This window comes from Panicum virgatum, chromosome 9K, assembly GCF_016808335.1.
Source record: "Panicum virgatum strain AP13 chromosome 9K, P.virgatum_v5, whole genome shotgun sequence".
NCBI lineage: Eukaryota > Viridiplantae > Streptophyta > Magnoliopsida > Poales > Poaceae > Panicum > Panicum virgatum.
The window spans coordinates 69,541,334-69,562,028 of record NC_053144.1 but is presented as its reverse complement, the minus strand read 5'-3'; the positions used below and the strand labels follow the sequence as shown (position 1 = coordinate 69,562,028).

General features: G+C 50.4%; 1 protein-coding gene across 1 annotated transcript; it reads left to right on the top strand.

Moving 5' to 3' along the window:
• The first annotated feature begins 11,103 nt into the window (after positions 1-11,103).
• Positions 11,104-18,137, top strand: LOC120647486. Its single transcript, XM_039924299.1, has 2 exons — positions 11,104-17,514; positions 17,614-18,137. Exon 1 carries the CDS (start codon positions 12,449-12,451, stop codon positions 13,160-13,162), a length of 714 nt encoding a protein of 237 aa, XP_039780233.1. The 5' UTR covers positions 11,104-12,448; the 3' UTR covers positions 13,163-17,514; positions 17,614-18,137.
• The last annotated feature ends 2,558 nt before the right edge of the window (positions 18,138-20,695 follow it).

Below are 20,695 nucleotides of genomic sequence, written 5' to 3'. Positions count from 1 at the left end.
CGAATGCGGGAAAGCAACCGTGGAATGCGGTATGCCCCGTTATAAAGCCTGACTCAACCGGCGCGCCCCGGAATCGTCGCCGGAACTCAAGCGACGCCCGCACCCGGAGTTAGCCGCCCAGTCCATGACGTGGGGGCCCAGGCCCACCAGTCAGGGAGGGTGGGTAATCAACGAGGGGGCGAAAAGGCGGGATCCGAACCGTCGCCCGCGCGCGTGAAGCAAGGCGGAAGCTGAGCTGACGTGCGCGCATTAATCGCAGGCGTGGCCGAGCTTTTCGGGAGCTGCGCCGGTGGTAAATGATCCGTTTACTCCGGTCGCAACAATGCCGAACGTCGCGCGTGTGACTAGGTGAACCACTGGTCATGGGGCCCATAGTCAGTAATCCGTTGCAACGTGATGAGGCAGCAACCAACCCGACGGGTGGTCAAAGCCGGTCAAGACCCCTGCGGAAAGGAGCTTCAAGCTATATAGAGCCAAATCGCAGAAGTGGCCCCACCTGTGGGTTCGTACCTCCCCCAAGGTGGGCCCGGGGGCCACTGTCGGTACCCTGTAACAGGGATACCCACTCTTACTGCAGCAAGGCAGGACCCGCGTAGTTATCCGTAGCTGCGCGGGAAAGACGGAGTAGCCAGGCCCCACAGGCCAGGCTTTTCCCTCACCAGGCCAACGGCCCCGGACCGTTCCCCGCCTGAGGATGGGTCCGGTGACGCCACGTGTCTCCACGGAAGGGAAGCTCCGAGCTGACCGCCGAGGCCTCGGACCCCCAGAGGGGTCCGGGACCTCCTGCACCCGTCCGGACTCCCCTCACCGTGTAGGGGTCCGGAGCCGCCACGTGTCCCGGAGACGTGGGATCGTGCGCGAGTCTTCCGCAGGAAGACTCGCCCACCTACCGCATTTAATGCGATGGACAAGGCGTGCTCTGCCGCCGCGGTACACAAGACAGCCTTTTGTCAGGCCCCGCTGCGCGCCGCGTATTACCAAGGAGCACAGTGCAGCCGCCTGAGCCGCGCCCGCGCAGAGCCCGTCTGCCGCGTTAAATGGATACGACAGCACGGCACTTTTCCATCATGCCGCCTACGCCGCAAGCTACACCACCCGCTTAAGCAATGTGACGGGCGGTGCCACTAGCTACGACAGGCCCGACCTGACAAGACGACGCTAGGACATGATGGATGAAGGGCTCCGGGAGCAGGCAAGGGAATCCAAGAGAGAGATCTCCTTTGCCTGCGACGCCATAATGTATGAACAGTACGTTAGTTTATACTGCATCGTTGGACCCACCTGTCGGGAATCCAACGGCTGTGTACGCCCCCCCCCCCCCCTTGAGATATAAAAGGGAGGCGCTCGCTATGCACAGGACAGATCCAGACAGACTCAAGCTCTCGCACCTTCTCACTCTCGTGGGAAGGCAATACAACACACAGTGGACGTAGGGTATTACGCTCCAGCGGCCCGAACCACTCTAAATCTTGTTGTGTTCATCGTGTTCTTGAGTGAGATCGATCTAAGACTAGCTAACCCCCGAGTACACACCCTCTGGGCTAGGGCGGGTGCCTTCCGCCACCCGGCTGTGGTTTGCAGCACCACGACACTTCGCCTAACCAGATAAAATTTGGAAACTCAAGGTTTAGTCAATGTTTGCTAATTTCTCATGTCCATTGACTGCAATACTTTCTTGGCTTATGATGTCAATTTTTCTGTCACTGGTTGTTCCACCTAATATTGGTAAGCTAGGATACTACAGATCTGTGATGTATGTTTTTCAATAATATTTTCATGTTATGTTTTATGATGCTTGGCCTGTAGCAGGGGGTGCATTTCCTCCTTACATTGGATTGCCTTATAATCTGTTAGTTCAGATTTTTTGTGTATTCACGATTCAGTACTTTAAATGACTTGGTTTGGGGTCTCTGTTTAGGATGCTATTCATGTGCTCGTGTTGCCTCAGTTCATGGATATGGTTGATAAGACAGAGACCGTAGGATAATCCCCATATACTCTTACAGGTATCCCTAGTATGAACATTGGCTTTCATTACCCTTGTGGGGAAACATTATTTCCGTACGTCACACATTGAATTCAAAGGTTGACATGTCATGGAGGGGAAAAAACAATTCCAACAAGCTTAATATATTGACTACTGACTGCCGACTGGCTTCTAAATCTCTGATTAGCAATTGCAATTGATGTTGTGCCGTCCTTTTAAGGTTTAAGCTAAGAAAAGTTCTCTTCCTAAGCATAAATAAATTTAAAAATTATAGAATTTTGTTAAAAATGCAAAGAACGTAATTTCATGATGTGTAGTCCCTTGCAACTGTTCATTGGTACATTGTGTCTGCATTAACACCCGAAACATGTTATAAGTTATAACAAACATGAGGGCAGATATGAGATATGTATGTCTTAAGTATGTTAATTTTCAGTTTTTTGAATGGTTGCTCTGCATAGCGATTCACGAACTAAAGCTCTTTTGTCCCAGTTTGCTATCTATTTTCCTCTTTTGACATCCTGTTTGAACCTCTTTTATATAGTATAGTCATCATATTATAAAGTTGTTACTTCCAGCAAGCCGCTGGCTTTGTATACTTAGTCACTAAAGAGCATGAGAAAACAAGTTAAAAAGGATACAGGTGGTCTTGTATCGCACCCACCACACTTCAATTTCACATTTTGTTTAATTCACCTCGAACCAGTAGAATTTTTAAAATAATTGATTGCTTCAGAATCTTCACGTATGATAACATAGAATGGGGATAGGTACTCAGTGTTTGCCTTATCATTTGCATCTTGAGCGCTGATACATCGGCCAAAGTACCTTTTCATATGTCACCCTGTATTTTTCATCTTACAGAATGCGACTATGTAGAACCATGATGTGAATTTAATTTCTGTGCGGAACTCAAGGGTTAAGCATGTAACAGCGTACTCCCTTGATACGAACTTGAGTTACTAGGTATTCCTTCTTTAATATAAGGATACATAGCTTTCTTGCATGTTTGAGCAAAAAGTTTCTAGGTATTCTGATGCTTTTACTTTAGGACAGCTTCGGCAGAACTCTTAGTTTCTCTTTTCCTGTTATTACACCACCCTCTAGCTACTTGGATGGGTTACTTTTTCCCACGTTCCCTTTGTCCTGATTCAAGTCTTTTTTTTTTTTGCCCCTCGACCAAACAGAGGCTTTCATCTACAATAAAAAAAATGATCTGATGGACAGACACAAATTTTGTGCTGAATGTATATTGGGAGTTGTGTATTATAACTAAAAGCAACACAGTTTTTATTCTTGATCGTGATTGCATTTTGATGTATCACCAGACTAGCATCACCTAAAACAATATACACAAACACCTTTTTGAATGTTGATGTAGTTCTTTCTCTCACCACGTCGTGGGCGGTTAGGCGGTTGTTCTGGCTTGTTACTTTGGTCATCTGTTTTTGCCTTTTGTGTCTGTTCACAAACATTGTCAGTGGCTCATCTTCACCTAATTCACCTGTTATAGAAAAGCTTTTTTGGATTAATATCTAGAGTTGAGAACCATGTCAAGTATTACAGGAGAGATTCTCAACTTCCCATTAAGATGTTAGTGAAAACAAAATGCCAAACACAGGAGCTAATTACTTCATAAATAACTTGTAGTTTATGCTACTGAAGATAGCAGAGTTTAGGCCACAAAGCACAAGTTGGTTAGATATAGCACATAAAAAAAAGGAATATTAAGTTTGGCAAGTGCTGATAATATCATTTTCAAAAATATGCTCATACAAACAGGACCAGGGCAACCTATCTCATCGAGGGCATTCTTGGTCCTTGTAAATTGTATGTGCTCCAGTCATCTCTAGCATCCATTGAGTCAGTGTTGCTTTTATGTTCACCTGGGGAAGAAGAGATCATAACATCCATTTAGTCAGAGTAAGCCTCCTACATGATGCCACCCCAACAGTTCAAAAGTGTGGCAAGAATTGCTCCACCAAAACATTTTTTTTCTTAAACACGCAGGAGAGTTGCGTATTTTTGTATTAAGAAGAGAGGATTGGCCGATTACAATAACCAATCACCCACCTTGGGCGATAATGGGTGACGGTAGAACAAAACACAAAAAAAAAGACTTACAGAAAAAAAGTAGAAGGTAGGACCTGACCTCAACACCCTAATGGCACAGCTAATCCACCCGGCCTACGCTGAGGGCCCTTAGCCCCTTAGCACCTACAGCTTGCCAGAGGTGAAGTTCATCCCTGTAAGCCTGCAAGGCAACTTGCAGGCAAGGAGCTGATCCATCAAAGATACAAGCATTGTGGTGTTTCCACAGGATCCAAGCTCCCAGCATAACCAGTGAATTAAACCTTTTCATACTTTCCTCCAAGTTTTCACCAAAGAGACAGTCCTTCGGTTGGGGACCAATGCGACCAGAGACAGTCCACCAGAACATAAATTCGAAAGTTTGCCAAAATTCGGAAGTGCCAAGCATTGTGAAAAGCACACTATAATTGAGTAGTGTGCCTACTAAAATTTACTGTCACTCGTGAAAAGCATTGCAAGACATCCCGAAAAATACACCAAAAGTAAAACACGCGCTAATCTTTGTTTTGTCGAAACCTTTCATCGTTGAGCTCGATCCCTTCCTAAATTATTTCTCGCCTGATCTCCCGATACCCCGAGGAACTGAGCCTGTTATCTAAATCTTCCGCTGTCCCATCTCCCTTTTAGCCCTCGTCCCGCACGTCGCGCGTGCGCGACCGGCCGCGGTCGGCGCCGCGAATCCCGCCCCATCTCTCTCTTTCTCTCCCTCTCTCCCTTCTTTTTCCTTTTTCTCTTTTCCATTTTGTTTTCCCTCCCTTTTTTCTTTTTCCCTCTAGCCTTGCCTCGCTGGATGCCTTCCTCTTGGCACTAAGAGAGCATGCAAAAATCTCAATGAAAAAAAGATCTAAACTCCGATATGCAAATGGTACACCACTTTACGGCTACAATGTATATTCTCTAAAAAAACTGTGATTCGATTGGAGCATGTTCATCATGGGATGCCATCTTCTACTACCAAAGAACGCAAAAGAAAAGAAACATGCAACTCAGATTTGGATCCGCGCATCAGAGGTTGCCAGTCACCTTCTCTTCCTTTTCCCACGTTCCATCCTTTTTGCGGCGTTTGTATGATTTTTTGGATATGTAAACTCAACATAATCTTTCCTGACGCGGCTACTCCTCCTGGGTAAAACAGCTCTCTCACTTTCAGGAGAAACATACACTCTGTTGTCATCACCCATATCTGTAATAGAAATCAGTGATTAAAATAGCAAGCTATCTCGAACCACGCAGGAGATCTGCGAGTCATTTCATTAAGAAGGAAAAAGAGGGTCTAGATACAGACTTGGGCCAAAACAAAAACAAAATAAAAACAAACAGGACCACCAGACCACAAGACCAACAACCTACACACAGAATCTAAGCCACTAGTACTGGGCCAAAGGTCACTGAAGAGGATCTCAAGCAGATTACGAAATTAATAAACTAACATAAAAACTAGCAAGCTCTCTGACCTTCATGATCACCTTCAAGAGGACCATTCACTCTATCACCCATATCTGTAAGAGAATCAGGTGGGGTGACTTGTTGCTTATCCACTCTGGAGTCATCACCCATATCTGTAAGAGAATCAGTGATTAAAATAGTCAGCTATGTTGGCTAGTACTGGGCCAAAGGTCACTGAAGAGGATCTCAAGAGTACCTGATTTGTCTAGGGTCTTGTTTGTTCCATTTTTTAGCACTTGTGCAATACTGTGTAGCTTTGCATTGAAGGTGACACTGAAATCTTTTAACTTGCATGACCAATCTTCGCTGGCCTTTAGAGCATCAGACATCTGCTTAGTGACCAACATTTGCTGATCGACCAATTGACTAAGAGTAGAGTTAGACTCCTTAGCAAAATCTTCAAAAATCTTCCAAGCATTTGAGGTTCCATCAGCATTGGTCACCTCTTCAGCATACACAGCATTGGCCACCTCTTCAGCATACCCAGATAATTCTTCGGCATATAAAGTTTCCAAAAAATTCAAGACCTAGTTCAATGTGTAGTTCAAAATTGTTAAATGCAATTAAAATACAGTTCGAAATTGGAAATGGGAAGTGTTGGCAGTACATGCACAAAATCAAGTTGACTACTACTAAAACATGTGATATTACATACCTTCGAAGATAAATCAAGTGGCTGAAGATCGTGGAGATCCTCGCCCCGAACATATTGTATCCGTTGTGTCTGACATATCTCGGACTTGTGTAGAAAATCAAAATAGATGAGCTGATTCAAATATATAATGGTTGGTCAGTAGCAGCAAAGGAAAATGATTAAGGCAATTAGATAAGAGGAAAATGATTATAACTCACATGCAGGATATGCACACACCCATACACATATTTCGACTTTAAGTTTGTGAAATTCTCGATTCCAGAAATCAAATATTGGACAACAAAAGCGCACCAACTGAATTCCTTGATTTTGTCCACATCTTCAAGAGAATCCAAAAAGTCACGATTGACTTGAAGGGTCGTGTTTGGAGCTAAGTAGTAAGCTAATGCAAAAAGCATGAATGAAATACAGAAGTCAGCTTTGTTATCTTCCTCCGTTAGCCCCTTCAACGCTTTTTCAATACTTGAAACATGTTGCCCTCTACCATGTTCAGTGTAACGTTGTTTCAATGCTTTGCTGCACTTCCAAGAACTTTTTTGAACTTCCAAAGTTCCTTTGGGAATCCCAAGAAGCTTTGGAACCAATGGCTCGATGGGGATGGCCTTATTACCAAGCACCAAAGTTTTTGAAGCACAATTCACTTGTCTGACCAGCCACGTTGTCAACTCAGCACAAAGTTTACAAGACAAAATATCATTGAAACGTCCAAATCCAATATCAGTCAAAAATGTTTTTTGATTTGGTGTCAACTGAAGATCAGCAATCTTATTTGGACAGCATCAGTGTCTACATCGCCTTGACATCTATACTCAGAAAAGTACTACTGTTCAAAAAAATGGATATTATTAAATACTAATAAGAAAAAAAGAATCTTCATATTCACTAAAGAATACCTTTGGACACGATAATGAAATTTAATAGCCATACTGTGAGCTATGCATGGCTCATGGTTCACAAACTGGGCAGAACAAGCATCTACATGACTGATTGCCTACTGTATTCAGAGATCTTAGCATAACAGAGTGCTTCAATAGTTACAATCAGACAAATTATGAATTTGGGGAAATCCCATGAAACCTGCAACAATCTTTCGTGATTGGACTCAGGTAGTGCTAGACGACCATAGTTAAACTAATTAACATTGCTTGAAAAGCTAATAACAGCAACGATATTTGATTTTGTTAGCATCATTCCCGTGGCAAGTTTATTAGCATCAGATATTTTCACATGAGTAGAAATAGAAATAGAAGTGCAGCTTATAACAGTTAATAAGCCAGTACTCTTTTTTCCAAAGCACAAATTGACAAAAGAATGCAGATCACCACTCATTCACAATTTCACATACACATTCAAGGAATGAAAATAGATATCATACCTGACCGGTGAGAGAGGATCGCAGAGGAGAGGAGCGCGCCTGTGCCTTTCTCTGCAGAGGAGAGGAGCGCCTGTTACTGATACTTACTGATACAGTATGCTACGAGATTGGATTCGTCGTCGGTGAGAGAGGAGGCCGCGGCGAGGGATGGGGCACATGAGGAAATAGATATCATACCTAACCAGTGAGAGAGGAGCGCGCCTATACCTTGCTCTGCCGAGAGGAGCGCTACTGATACTTACTGATACGGTATGCTATCGCCTGATGCGGGTGGCGGCGTGCTGTGACGGGAGGGAGGGGGTGGAAGGTTGAGCGGCGCCGACGGGAGGGGGTGGCGGAGGTTCAGCAGTTCTAAAAAAACAAGAAAATGCATCATGGGCCGGCCCAACGGAGCAGCAGGGTGTGCGGCCTCGGAGGAAGTGCCAAAACGGACCAGCTCCTCACCAGTACCTAAAGACTATAACTGCCAATGGCACATCGGTACGTCCCGATACGGGAGGCTACACACCGGTACACCCCGATACGGTACGCTACGTGCGAAGCTCACCGTGTGAGTACAGCAATCCAACTTGCCCAGCGAGTCATCACATCTTAGTCCATCTCCTTTCCCTTTCGACACTCTGGTGGCCACGATATGTTAAAACGTACGTAATGCCTACAACTGCCACCAGCACACCGGTACATCTCGATACGGGACGCTACACTCCGGTACATCCCGATACGGGACGCTACACCCTGGTACATGCTGATACAATAGCCTACATGGCAAGCTCACCGTGTGAGTACAACAATCCAACTTGCCCTGCGAGTGATCAGATCTTAGTCCATCTCCTTTCCCTTTCGACACTCTGATGGTCGCAGTTGGCTCCAATGCCACGCTACGAGATAGCCAAGATACGAGAGAACGTACCTAAAGACTACAACTGCCAACGGCACATCGGTACGTCTCGATATGGGAGGCTACACACCGGTACATGCCGATACGGTACGCTACATGGGAAGCTCACCGTGTGAGTACAGCAATCGAACTTGCCTAGTCAGTGATCACATCTTAGTCCATCTCCTTTCTCTTTCGACACTCTGATGGCCATATCAAGCAGGGCACCGATGGGCCCGACCTGCAATCTAGTGCTTCACTTTCGAGTGGTTGCACATGAAGACTAGCATCGGGCCCACCGCTACCCTGTCTGAATTTCTCATGCAACGTCGTCCCTGTTTTAGCGGTCCACACCAAGACTAGAATGTCGTGCCCACCGATTCCCTGATGGACATTCTCATGCAACGTCATCCTTTTTCAAGGGTTCTGCAGGATCTTCAAATGAATTCGCTGAGGAATTGGTACCGTTGGGCTCGACATGCTAGTCTTCGTGTGGAACCATTCGAAAAGGACGATGTTGCAGGAGAAATTCAATCAGGGCACTGGTGGGCCCGACCTGCAATCAAGTTCCTCACTTTTGAGTGGTTGCACACGAAGACGAGCATGTCGAGCCCACCGCTACCCTGTCTGAATTTCTCGTGCAACGTCGTCCCTTTTTGTGGGGTCCACACTAAGACTAAAATGTCGGGCCCACAGGTGTCCTGCTTGAATTTCTCATGCAACGTCATCCCTTTTCAAAGGTTCTGTAGGATGTTCAAATTAATTTGATGAGGAATTCAAGCAGGGCACCGGTGGGCCCCACATACTAGTGGATCTTCAAATGAATTCCCTGAGAAATTCAAGCAGGGCACCGGTGGGTCCAACATGCTAGTGTTGGTGTGGAACCATTAAAAAGGGACGACGTTGCATGAGGAAGTCAACCAGGGTATCGGTGGGCTCGACATTTCATTTGAAGATCCCGCAGAACCCTTGAAAAATGATGACGTTGCATGAGAATGTCCATCAGGGCACCGGTGGGCACGACATTCTAGTCTTGGTGTGGACCGCTAAAAAAGAGACGACGTTGCATGAGAAATTCAGACAGGGTAGCGGTGGGCTCGACATGCTAGTCTTCGTGTGCAACCACTCAAAAGTGAGGAACTAGATTGCAGGTCGGGCCCACCAGTGCCCTGATTGAATTTCTCCTGCAACGTCATCCCTTTCAAATGGTTCCACACGAAGACTAGCATGTCGAGCCCAACGGTACCAATTCCTCAGCGAATTCATTTGAAGATCCTGCAGAACTCTTGAAAAAGGATGACGTTGCATGAGAATGTCCATCAAGGCACCGGTGGGCACGACATTCTAGTCTTGGTGTGGATCGCTAAAAAAGGGACGACGTTGCATGAGAAATTCAGATAGGGTAGCGGTGGGCCCGATGCTAGAGCTCCACACCTAAACTAGTATGTCGGGCCTACCGGTACCCTGGTTGATGCTATTCTTGGTGTGGATCCACTAGAAATGTACACGAAAACTTCCAGTGTTGGTGTGGAATTCAACCAGGGCACCGGTGGGCCCGACATGCTAGTTTTATGCAGAACCCTTGAAAAGGGATGACATTGCATGAGAATGTCCATCAGAGCACCGGTGGGCCCCTTTTCAAGGGTTCTTCAGGATCTTCAAATGAATTCGCTGAGGAATTCAAGAAGTGCACCAGTGGGTCCAACATGTTAGTCTTAGTGTGGAACCCTTTAAAAGGGACGACGTTGCATGAGAAAATCAACCATGGTACCATTGGGCTTGACATGCTAGTCTTCGTGTGGAACCATTCGAAAGGGACGACTTTGCAAGAGAAATTCAATCAGGGCACTGGTGGGCCCGACCTGCAATCTAGTTCTTCACTTCCGAGTGGTTGCACATGAAGACTAGCATGTCGGGCTCACCGCTACCCTGTCTGAATTTCTCATGCAACGTCGTCCCTTTTTTAGCAGTCCACACTAAGAAATTCGGGGCATTAAATGCTCCTGTCGGGCGGAGCGGATGGAGCGCTGTCGGTCAAGCAGAGGCCTCGAGCGAGGCGGAGTTCTGCTCAATGGGCACCGGGGGCCCTCGAGCGAGGCGGAGTTCTGCTCGAGGGGCACCGGGGGCCCTCGAGCGAGGCAGACTTTTGCTCGAGGGGCGCCGGGACCCTCGAGCGAGGCGAAAATGGGGCGCGCGGGTGAGCACCCTCGACGGAGGGGCTCGTCCGAGTGTCGGGCCATGGCAGGCTCTGGGCCCCGCGCGCTTGGTTTCCTCTCGGTCCGTGATGTGTTGATTGCGAGTGATTTGCGTTCGACGAGGGTGATTATCCCCTTGATTTGGGGACCCCTTATGACCGTCCCCGACAGTAGCCCCCGAGCCTTTGCTGGAATGGGAGGCCAGTTCCGCAAAGGCTGGTGACCCCGAGGCGTCATCCTCAGGTGCTCTGTGTGGGGGGTTTTTTTCCCTTTGATCATGCGTGAGTTTCTGTGGGGACGCGCTAGCGGACCCGCGGGTCTAGCCCCCGAAGCCTTGGAGGAGTGCGTGCACTCGTGCAAGGGTTGTGATTGTAGAGTGACGAGCTCGCCCTGCGTTTGTTTCAGCCGGCTTCGGCATTATTTCAGCCGGCATCGGCAATCGACGCGGGTGGAGCGGCGTCAAACTCATCCGGAACGTTCTCCGGAGGGCTTGCTCACTCATCGGGGGGTTAACCATTCAGGTGTCCTCAGCCGCATGATGCGTTCAGAGGGGTGGTCGAGATGCAAGGAGCCCCCGAGCCCTAGCCCGGGTAGGGACGATCAGGGGGTGTCCTCGGCTTCGTGTTACAACCCTCATCGCCCTTCTGCAGGGAAGAGGGGTGAGGCGATTCAGGCTACCCTCGAGCGGGCCGCGAGCCATGGATGCTTCGGTGAGCTGTTAACGCGCTTGTTCGAGTGGATGTCCGTGCCCCGTTCGATAGGGGTCGGCTCGTGGTCCGGAGACACGTCCATGAGAGCGCTCATGAAGGTTTGCTAGGTAGGGCTCGGTCCCATTCGATAGGGGCCAAGGGCGCAGAAGCACTCCCTCGATGGGATCCCTCGACTAGCTGCCTTCGTCTGGCCTCGAACACGACATATGGGGCGCCCCCGGACTTCGCGTCTGGGGATAGGCTCGATCGCGCACGCCCTGGTCATCCCTGACTCTGGTGATCTGAGGCGCCTGTTCGAACCTTCCGCAGGTCAGACTTCGAACCTCTGATCAGTAAGGCCTTGCGGGGAGCGTCGTGCGTCCCTGTCTTTGCGTATCTGTGGCGCCTGTTCGAACCTTCGGTGGGCCAGGCCTCGAGCCACTAATCAGTACGGCGATCTGGGGCACCCATCGAACCCTTTCGAGGGGCCGGGCCTCGAGCCCCTGATCAGTAGGGGTTTTAAGGAGAGGCACAGGAAGCCTATCGGACTCCGCATTCGAGGGAGAACGAGCGTGTCGCGGGCATTCCTGGCTCCATCGATCTGGGACGCCCGTTCGAACCCTTTCGAGGGGCCGGGCCTCGAGCCCCTGATCAGTAGGCTTACCTCAGAAGGTTTGGCTTACCTTGGAAGGTGCTCGCGACGCTTGGTCTCCGGTCGCGGACCGGATCGTGATCGTGCGTGTGCGGTCGTGGCTGAGGTGGCGTTGAACGGGCGACGTGGGCGCGCCTTTTTAGGCAAAGCGGCGCAGGCGGCGGGCAGTTCGGAAGGGACATGCTACAGGGTTTCCCGTTTTACCGCGCTGCAATGATTACCGTCGCGCACGCACGCGTCGGTTCCTAGGCGGTGGGGCCTTGCTGTCAGCGACAGGCGGCACCCACCGCGTTTACTGCGGCCGTTCGCTTTCCCCCGACTTAATAAATAGGAAGTGCGGGGGAGGGGATTTTTTACCTTGGTCATTCGCCATCGCCGTTCTTGTCTTCGCCATCTTCCGCATCCTCGAGCTCTTGTCCCAAGAGATCAGCGCGCGTCCGCTCCGCCGTCGTCCAGCTCTCCTCCTCCTTCATCCCCAGCCATGGTTCATATGGGTGAGGCCGTGGCGTGGAGCCCGTCGAGCGTCGATGAGCACCTGCTGCTGGGACTTGTCGGCGGCGGACTCCTGTCAAGGCATCCGGGCATGAAGAGGCCGGAGTGGATCGTGCCGCCGTCCGTGCACCGGGAGCCGGATCCCTCGGCGGGGTACGTCGTCAGCTTCGTGCGTCTGCATGAGCGGGGGTTCAATGTCCCCGCGGGCAGATTCATGCGGGCGCTCTGCCACTACTACGGGGTGGAGCTCCACAACTTCGCCCCCAACGCCATCTCACAGGCGGCGAGCTTCGTTGCCGTCTGCGAGGGGTTCCTCGGGATCGAGGCGCACTGGGACCTGTGGGTTCACCTTTTCCGGTGTGAGCTCCACACGGTCGCCGGTGGGGCGAGGGGGCTGCGCCGGCCCGTCCTCGCCGGCGGCCTCACGTTCGCGTTGCGCGAGGGGAGGAAGGACAAGTACATCCCCGGCTCCATGACGTCAAATAACGCCGATTGGGAAAAAGGATGGTTTTACCTGTGCAACGACGGCGCCGGGCTCCCGGCGTACACCGGGAAGGTGCTGACGGAGCGGCCGGGACGCTGGGGGCGCGGCGTGTCGGATCCGGCGAAGCGGGAGCAGCTCGATCTTCTGACCGGCGCCCTGCACCGGTTGGCGGAGAAGGGGCTGACCGTGGCGGCCGTCATCGCCAACTTCCATTGGTAAGCAGTCTTCCCCTATCCCGCCTGCTTTGGTTCGATTCGCTCCCAGACTCTAGTTCTGACTTTCGTGACGGCGGCAGGGAGTGTTCCGCCACGCCTACGAGTCGCTGGCCCCCACGTCCAGTTCTGAGTCGGACGACGGCGGCGACCAGTGGGAGGAGATCGGCAGGGAGGCAGAGGAGGAAGAGAGGCGGGAGCGCTTGGCCTCGCAGGCGAAGGGCAAGGGTGCCCGCGCCGAGGCTGGGACCTCGTCGGCGCATGGTCGCGCCACACCCACCTCCGTGGTGGGCGTGGTGCCCCGGGTGGGGTTGCGTCGTCGGAGGTTCCGCTCGGCTCGAGCGGCGCGCAGCCCCCGAGTCCTGCGAGGAAACACAAGCGGGCGGTGTTTGTCCAGAGGTAAGGCACGCCCTGATCCCGCGCAACTTGGGTTTGCTGATTGATTTGCTCTTTCGTCTTCGCTCCAGCGGGCTGGGTTCGCCTGCTGTCCCAACGCTCACGCCCGCCAAGGTGCTCAGGGCGGGGGCACACGCCGCGCTGCGCGCGACGGGGCTCTGCTCGTCCAGGAGGACGCGTTTCGAGGCGGCGGTCTCGGCGTCGCTTCGGGCGGCCGTCGAGCGGGGGGGCGAGCAGGGGAGGCAGATGCTTTGCACCGCCGGCAGGGAAGGTGAGGGCCGCTCGAGCGATGCAGCCCCCGTTGAAGGGGGAGAGGTGGCCGATCCCACGCCGGGGTTCGAGCCCACGCTCGGGACGTTGCTGGTGCGGCCTGATGGCCGAGTGGTGCCGCCGACGCCGGTAGCCGGCGCCGGAGATCAGCAGACTGCCAACGCGTCCACGTCGCGCCAGAGCCCTGGGTCTCAACGACTAGAGCCCTGGGCTCGACCAGCGCGGGGTCCCTGACCAGGTGGTGTGGCGAGCGGAGAAGGCCCTCTGGCTCGAGTACGAGCAGATCGGCACTTCCCTCCAGAACACCCTCCAGAGCGCCTTGACGCTTCACGCGGTCAAGGCGCTCGGGATTCACCGAGTAAGTGTGTTTTACGTTTCCCAGCTCGCGCAGAGGGAAACGACCCTTGCCGAGGCGCAGGCTCAGCTCCAGCAGGAGCGCGCGGCGCGTGCCGAGGCGCAGACTTCGCTCCAGCAAGAGCGCACAGCGCTCGAGGGGTTGAGGTCCGCGCTTCAGCAAAGGGACGCAGCGGTCGCCGCGGTGAACGCTCAACTTCTTGTCGGGTAGACGGGGGTCAAGCTGCTCACCGGGGCACTGGTGCAGGAGGCCTGTACCGTCGAGGCCCTGCGCACCGGCGTGGAAGAGGAAGGTGCTTCAGTTCTGGAGCTGCAGCCAGGGGTCGGTGCCCTGCAAGCGGAGCTCGCAGAAGAGAAGAGGCGGACCGAGGGTGAGCCGTGGCTGCCAGAACCCTCGATCCTTTCGGTTTCGCCGAAGTTTGTTGTTTGACGTTGCTTTTCGTACTTTCAGGGCTGCGGGAATCTTTGGCGGGCTCGTCGGCGCAGATGGAGGCTCTCCAGGCCGCATGCAAGAAGATCGAGGGGGTCGAGGGTTCGTCAGGCAGCTCGCTGGCGAGTCGCCTGGCGTCTCTGGGCGGCCGTGTCGTTGAGCGCCTGAGGGGCGCCCTTCGACTTGGTGTCCAGAAGACCCTGGGTTTGGCGTCGACCCACTACCTCCTCGACTTCAATGCGCTGACGTCGGGCTACATCGTCGCCAAAGGGCTTGATGAAGACGCTACTGTTGCCGCCATCCGCCAAGCTGATGCCGCCGTCGACGGTCCTGCTACGATGCTTGCCGGCTCGTTCGAGGATGACCTCTTCCCTGATGCAGACGAAGGCGGAGACGATGCCGCCCCGCTCCCTCCTGCGCCCTGAAAGGGATGGGCATGGAAGCCCTTAGTTTGTATTAGGATTTGTATCAAACAACTCGGTATTGAATGTACAAATTACTCGCAATTATTTTTAGCATGTTATCGCGTTTTCCTCGTCTTCTTAGAGAGACTTTGGCCGGGAAGATCGTATACGTGAATAACTTCAGCGTAGGGTGGTGAGGGGGGTGCCGTATCCTCTCGGAGGCGTCGGGCGGTCCCGCGACTCGGCCGGCCCTAGCCTTAGTTGGTTCACGCCCTGCTCCTGTCCTTCTAAACGTTCGAGGCTAACGCGTTAACATTTTTGAAAGAATAGGTTTGCGAAAAAAAATGGGACAGTTTGGGGGACGCCCCCCGTTGTAGCCCCCGAGGGAGACTTGGTTTTTTTGAGACCCTAAGCCGAGGGTAAAACCGAGACTTCCTGTTTTTGTTCGCGACCTCTTTATTTATTCGTTTACAATTGCGTGAATGAAAGAAGTATGAAAGAAAAGACTTGCAAATTCATGGGTAAAAGCGACGTAGCTGTTGAATGTTCCAAGCATTGGCGAAGATTTCGCCCTTCTCGTTCGCGAGCTTGTACGTGCCGGGCTTGAGTACTTCGGCGATGATGTATGGCCCTTCCCACGGCGGCGAGAGCTTGTGTCGACCCCGGCTGTCTTGTCGCCGCCTCAGCACCAGATCTCCCTTGTTGAGGTCTCGACGTCGAACCCTCTGTGCTTGATATCGTCGAAGGGATTGCTAGTATCTTGCTGAGTGCAGGGTCGCCACGTCTCGAGCCTCGTCCACACGGTCCAGCGAGTCTTCGCAAGCTTGCTGGTTTTGTTCCTCTTGGTAGGCCTTGAGCCTCGGGGACCCGTACTCCAAGTCCGTGGGGAGGATGGCCTCGGCGCCATAGACGAGGAAGAACAGGGTGAAGCCCGTGGCTCTGCTCGGGGTTGTTCTGAGGCTCCAAATAACCGAGGGCAGCTCCTGGATCCATTTCCGGCCAAACTTGTTCAGTTTGTTGAAAATTCTTGGTTTCAGGCCTTGTAGAATCATGTCGTTGGCACGCTCCACTTGGCCGTTCGTTTGGGGGTGTGCCACAGCTGACCAATCCACGCGGATGTGGTAGTTGTCACAGAACTCCAAGAACTTTCTACCGGTGAACTGGGTGCCGTTGTCGGTTATAATCGAGTTTGGTACCCCGAACCGGTGGACGATGTCCGTGAAGAATAGCACGGCCTGCTCGGATCTGAGGTTGCTGATGGGGCGGACCTCGATCCATTTTGAGAACTTGTCGATGGCCACCAACAAGTGGGTGAAGCCGCCTCCACGCCGACGAGGGCGCCATCGCAGTGCCGAGCTCGCCGCCTCCCAAACCCTAACCCTCGGCGCCGCCCCAGCGCAGTCCCATTATCATTCTACGGAATACGGAGTCACATGCCTCTCTCTTCATTCTCCTCCTCCGTATGCATCTTGCTCAGAGAAGCGGCGGGGAGACTCTGACGTAGAGGCGGCGGTTGGTGGAGGCTCCGGCGGCGGCTCGGCTGGTGTTTAATCTTGCCAATTCAGGCGGTGTTTGAACGGGAGGAGACCCAGTTACTGCGAGGTTTCAGCCAAATAGGCCCAAATATCGTCCCAAACGAGCGGCCCATCATCCTAGGCCCACTTTGCGGCCCAAAAGGCTCCTCTCCCCCACTCCCCTGACAGATTGGGCGAGAGGCCTCAGTCTCTGGCTCCCCTCTCCCGAGTCCAAGCAGCCTCGGCAATTTGGCGGCGGGCAGCGGCAGGAGGCACAGTCGAGCGGCGCACGCCGCGGCAGCCTCCAGCGACGCCGGGCGCCTCCCGACTCCTGAGTCTCGCCGTCCCGGTCCCGCGCGGTGGCGTCAGGCGCCAGGCGCCAGGAGGACGGCCACTTGCAACGCCCGAGCGGCGGCCGGGGCCTGGGACAAAGCACAGGGGTCGAGGGCCGGCACGGCTGGCCGGGGCACGCGGCAGCCGGTGAGGACTCGTGACGCCGCGACGCACCGGTATGCATCTAGCCAAGCCCTAAGCTGCCTAAGCAGGTCTAATTTCTCAATCTCTTAATTAGTTGTGCAGTAGCGTAGAACTTGACCTGAAATTGATAACTTAATTTATGCTCAATGAAATATTGTATCTTCCCTGTGTTATAAAAACTAGACCTATATGTCAATATGTCATAATCAATCACGCATGCCAAAATACTAGGCTTTAGACCCAAAAAAATTTACAGAAAATTTTGAACACCCGCGCTAGAAATCATGGGTCCGCCCCTGCATTCTCCTCCATTCTCTTGCAGCTGCTGCCTGAACGAAATGGCTCAGTCGTTAGATCAGGGGCAAGGGAGCACCTGGTCGGCAAAGGACCGGGGTGCACTCACTGGGTACCCCTGATCCCCTGCCCCTCTTGCAAGATGGCAAGGCTGGACGAGCGGCGGGTCAAAAGGGAGAATGAGAATAACTACGGCCTGCCCTACTTCAAGTGCCCAAATGTAAGCTGTGTGATGCATTTTTATTTGGTTTTGGGCGCTATGGTTTTGAATGGCTAAAGTTTGATACTTAGATTGATTTGTCTCATGTTCATCCAAAAGGAAGGATGCGGTTATTACAAAACGCAGAAGTCATACTTTGATATTTTGGTGGGTAAGAAGTTGATTGTGCTGCAATTTGATGCTCTGGAAGATGAAGATGAGGTGAAGTCCGAAGATGCTGCTGCTGGGGGAGCTCTGATCGAAGCAAAGTTGGACAAATTGAGCAACACAATGCAGCGGGTCCTCGTGCTTGTCGTAGCACTTGTTGGAATAGCCTTGTTGCATCTGTTCAATTGATCGATGTTCCAACTTCCAAGTGATATTCTCTTTTGATGCTCCCTGGATGTAAATAGATGTTGTCTGATCAAACTGATGGTCCAGTACTATTGTGCTGAACTCTAGCCTATGTTGTGCTTGATGTTGTGTAACATCGAGCTAGCTGTGGGTGTTATTTTGCAATTACTGGCTTGGCATATGCATATGCATGGCGTGGCTGTAGCCTGGCTTGAACTTTCATTGTATCTGGAACCATGTGTTATTTTGCGGTGCTGGATGCTTAATGTTGGTACTACCCATATTATATATGCAGATTCTGGCTGATTGATTTGTCTCATGTTCATCCTCCCTGGTGTATAGTTCCAGCGGCTGCAAACTGCTGGCGTTCACACTGAGTTTTGATTTGTAGAGTGTCTCAAGGGTGTCAGCTTCAGTGAGAGAGCTTCGTTATATAAAGCAGTTACAACTGCTGTAGTTTCAAACTGCTGTTGAGAAATGTTGGCCTGGATTTGGAATCAAATTTGCTCTAGCATGGATACCATATCCATAGGCCTAACGTTATCCAACAATAGAAGAGATTTGGAATCAAATCTGCTCTGGCATGGATACCATATCCATAGGCCTAAATGTTGGCCTAGATGTTGAGAAACTCAAGAACAGCAGCAGGCCAAATAAATACGAAGTCAAGCTCATTTTGGGAAAGGTAATGAAAAAGGATATGCCAAAAAGAGGAGATATCATGTTATTGTCAAAGAGGGGATTGAAACTCAAGCGACCAAATTATCAAGGCTGGCATCAATCCACATCCTAGTGGTTACCTTGGTCAACGACCATGTAGAGGACTATCCAGCATCAATGCATGTCTGGCTGTCGCAGTCACCATATGGGGGCAGTCCAAATGACCAAACTTCCTACCAAGTTACGCACCTGACTAATCTGATCACTTTTGCACATAGTTGGGAAGTCATTACAGGAGGTTTCAAAGAAAATCCACATATAATCGATGCCATGTTGGCTAGAAATGAGAATGTGGACAATATGCTGCAGGCTGATGGAAAATTCACAGATAAGGATTTTGGATTGAATAAATCACAGAGAGATGCAGTGGAAAGTTGCTTTTCATCCTCTGAATGTTCAAAGCATTCTGTACGTCTAATTTGGGGGCCACCTGGCACAGGTAAAACTAAAACAGCTCCAGTGTTTCTGCTTATGATTCTAAAGTCTCTAAGGACACATAGAACTCTTGTATGTGCTCCAACCAACACAGCTCTCGTACAATTGGCTTCTCGTTTTGTTTGTCTACTTGAAGAGCACTGAAACCAGCTATTTACTTGCGGACGTCATTATGTTTGGGAGTAATAAGCATATGGACACTAATAATAACCTATCAAAAATTTTATTGGACCATCGAGCAAAGGAAAAACATGCTAGGAACAAACTCTTGGAAAATGCAAAACTTGTATTTTGCACTCCTTGTGGTTCATCTAGGCTCACAAAAAATCAGCAATACGACACCTTGGTTATTGATGAGGCAGCATATCTAAAAGAATGTGAGTCGTTGATCCCTCTCGCAATTCGTGGGATAAAACATGTGGTGCTTATTGGGGATGACAAGCAGCTACAACCAGTGGTTAAGAGCCTGGTATGTCTTCACTGTAAAACCATTTGAATCTTTCCTTATGTTACATGTTATTATTTCCTATTTTTTCTCCTTTCTGCTAATTTCCAAATTTCTAGATTGCTGAAGAGGCTAAGTATGGACGAAGCCTGTTTGAGAGATTGAGTGAAATTGGCCACCACAAGCTGTTACTCGATGAGCAATATAGAATGCACCCTCACATCAGCAACTTTCCAAATAAAACATTTTATAGTAGAATGATTAAAGATCGCACTGAGGCTAGTGGAGTGCCCAACATTTTTATCGGTCATAATTTTGATCATTATTCATTCATTAATGTTAGAGAAGGTACAGAAAAACAAATTGGTATGAGTTTAGTAAATGAGGCTGAAGCTGTTGTTGCAGAGACGATCGTTGACAGACTTGCTAAAAGTACAGTCTCTTAACTTTTTGGAGGTTTATTAAATATGATTCGTTTATGGCTGATCCTTATATATTTGGTCCAACTCTACTGCAGCATGCACCTATAAGGAGGAGAAAATCAGTGTTGGTGTAGTATCTCTATATGCAGCCCAAGTGAATGATTTGGAAGAAAGACTTGATAGATTTAAGGAACATGAGTTTCTTTCTGTTAAAGTACAAACCGTTGATTCATGTCAAGGTGATGAGAAACATAATAATACTTTCAATGGTTCGATGCAATCATGGTGGGAACATAGGCTTTCTCGATTCTGATAGGAGAGCTAATGTGGCCTTGACAAGAGCAAGGTATGTTAGCTTTTGTTCCTTTTTTGTTGGCAAGAAATGCCTTTGAATCTTTGACAAATCAATATTCCACTACATTTTTATTCATTTTTTTATTTAAATGAATTATTTAACTCGCAGGAAACACCTTTGGATCCTTGGACATGAAACAACTCTCCAGAGAAGTAATTCAATATGGTCTAAGGTAGTCCAAGATGCAAAGGAACGCAATTTGCTCTTTCATGCTCACTTAGACATGCATCTTGCTGAAGCCATTAGTCATTTCAGAAAGTTTGCTATATATGCACAGAGCACAGGTGACATCCTGATAGAGGCCACAATCAATGAAGCAGACAGACGAGTAGATGCAACAATAGAGGAAGAAAACATTGGTTCCTTGCCTGGGGATATGCAAAGAAATTTAGATATGGGTCAGGACCAAGTTTCCAGTCTATCTCTACCACAATGCGACCAATTTGCAGTTAACAGCCCAGTAGGGACCGC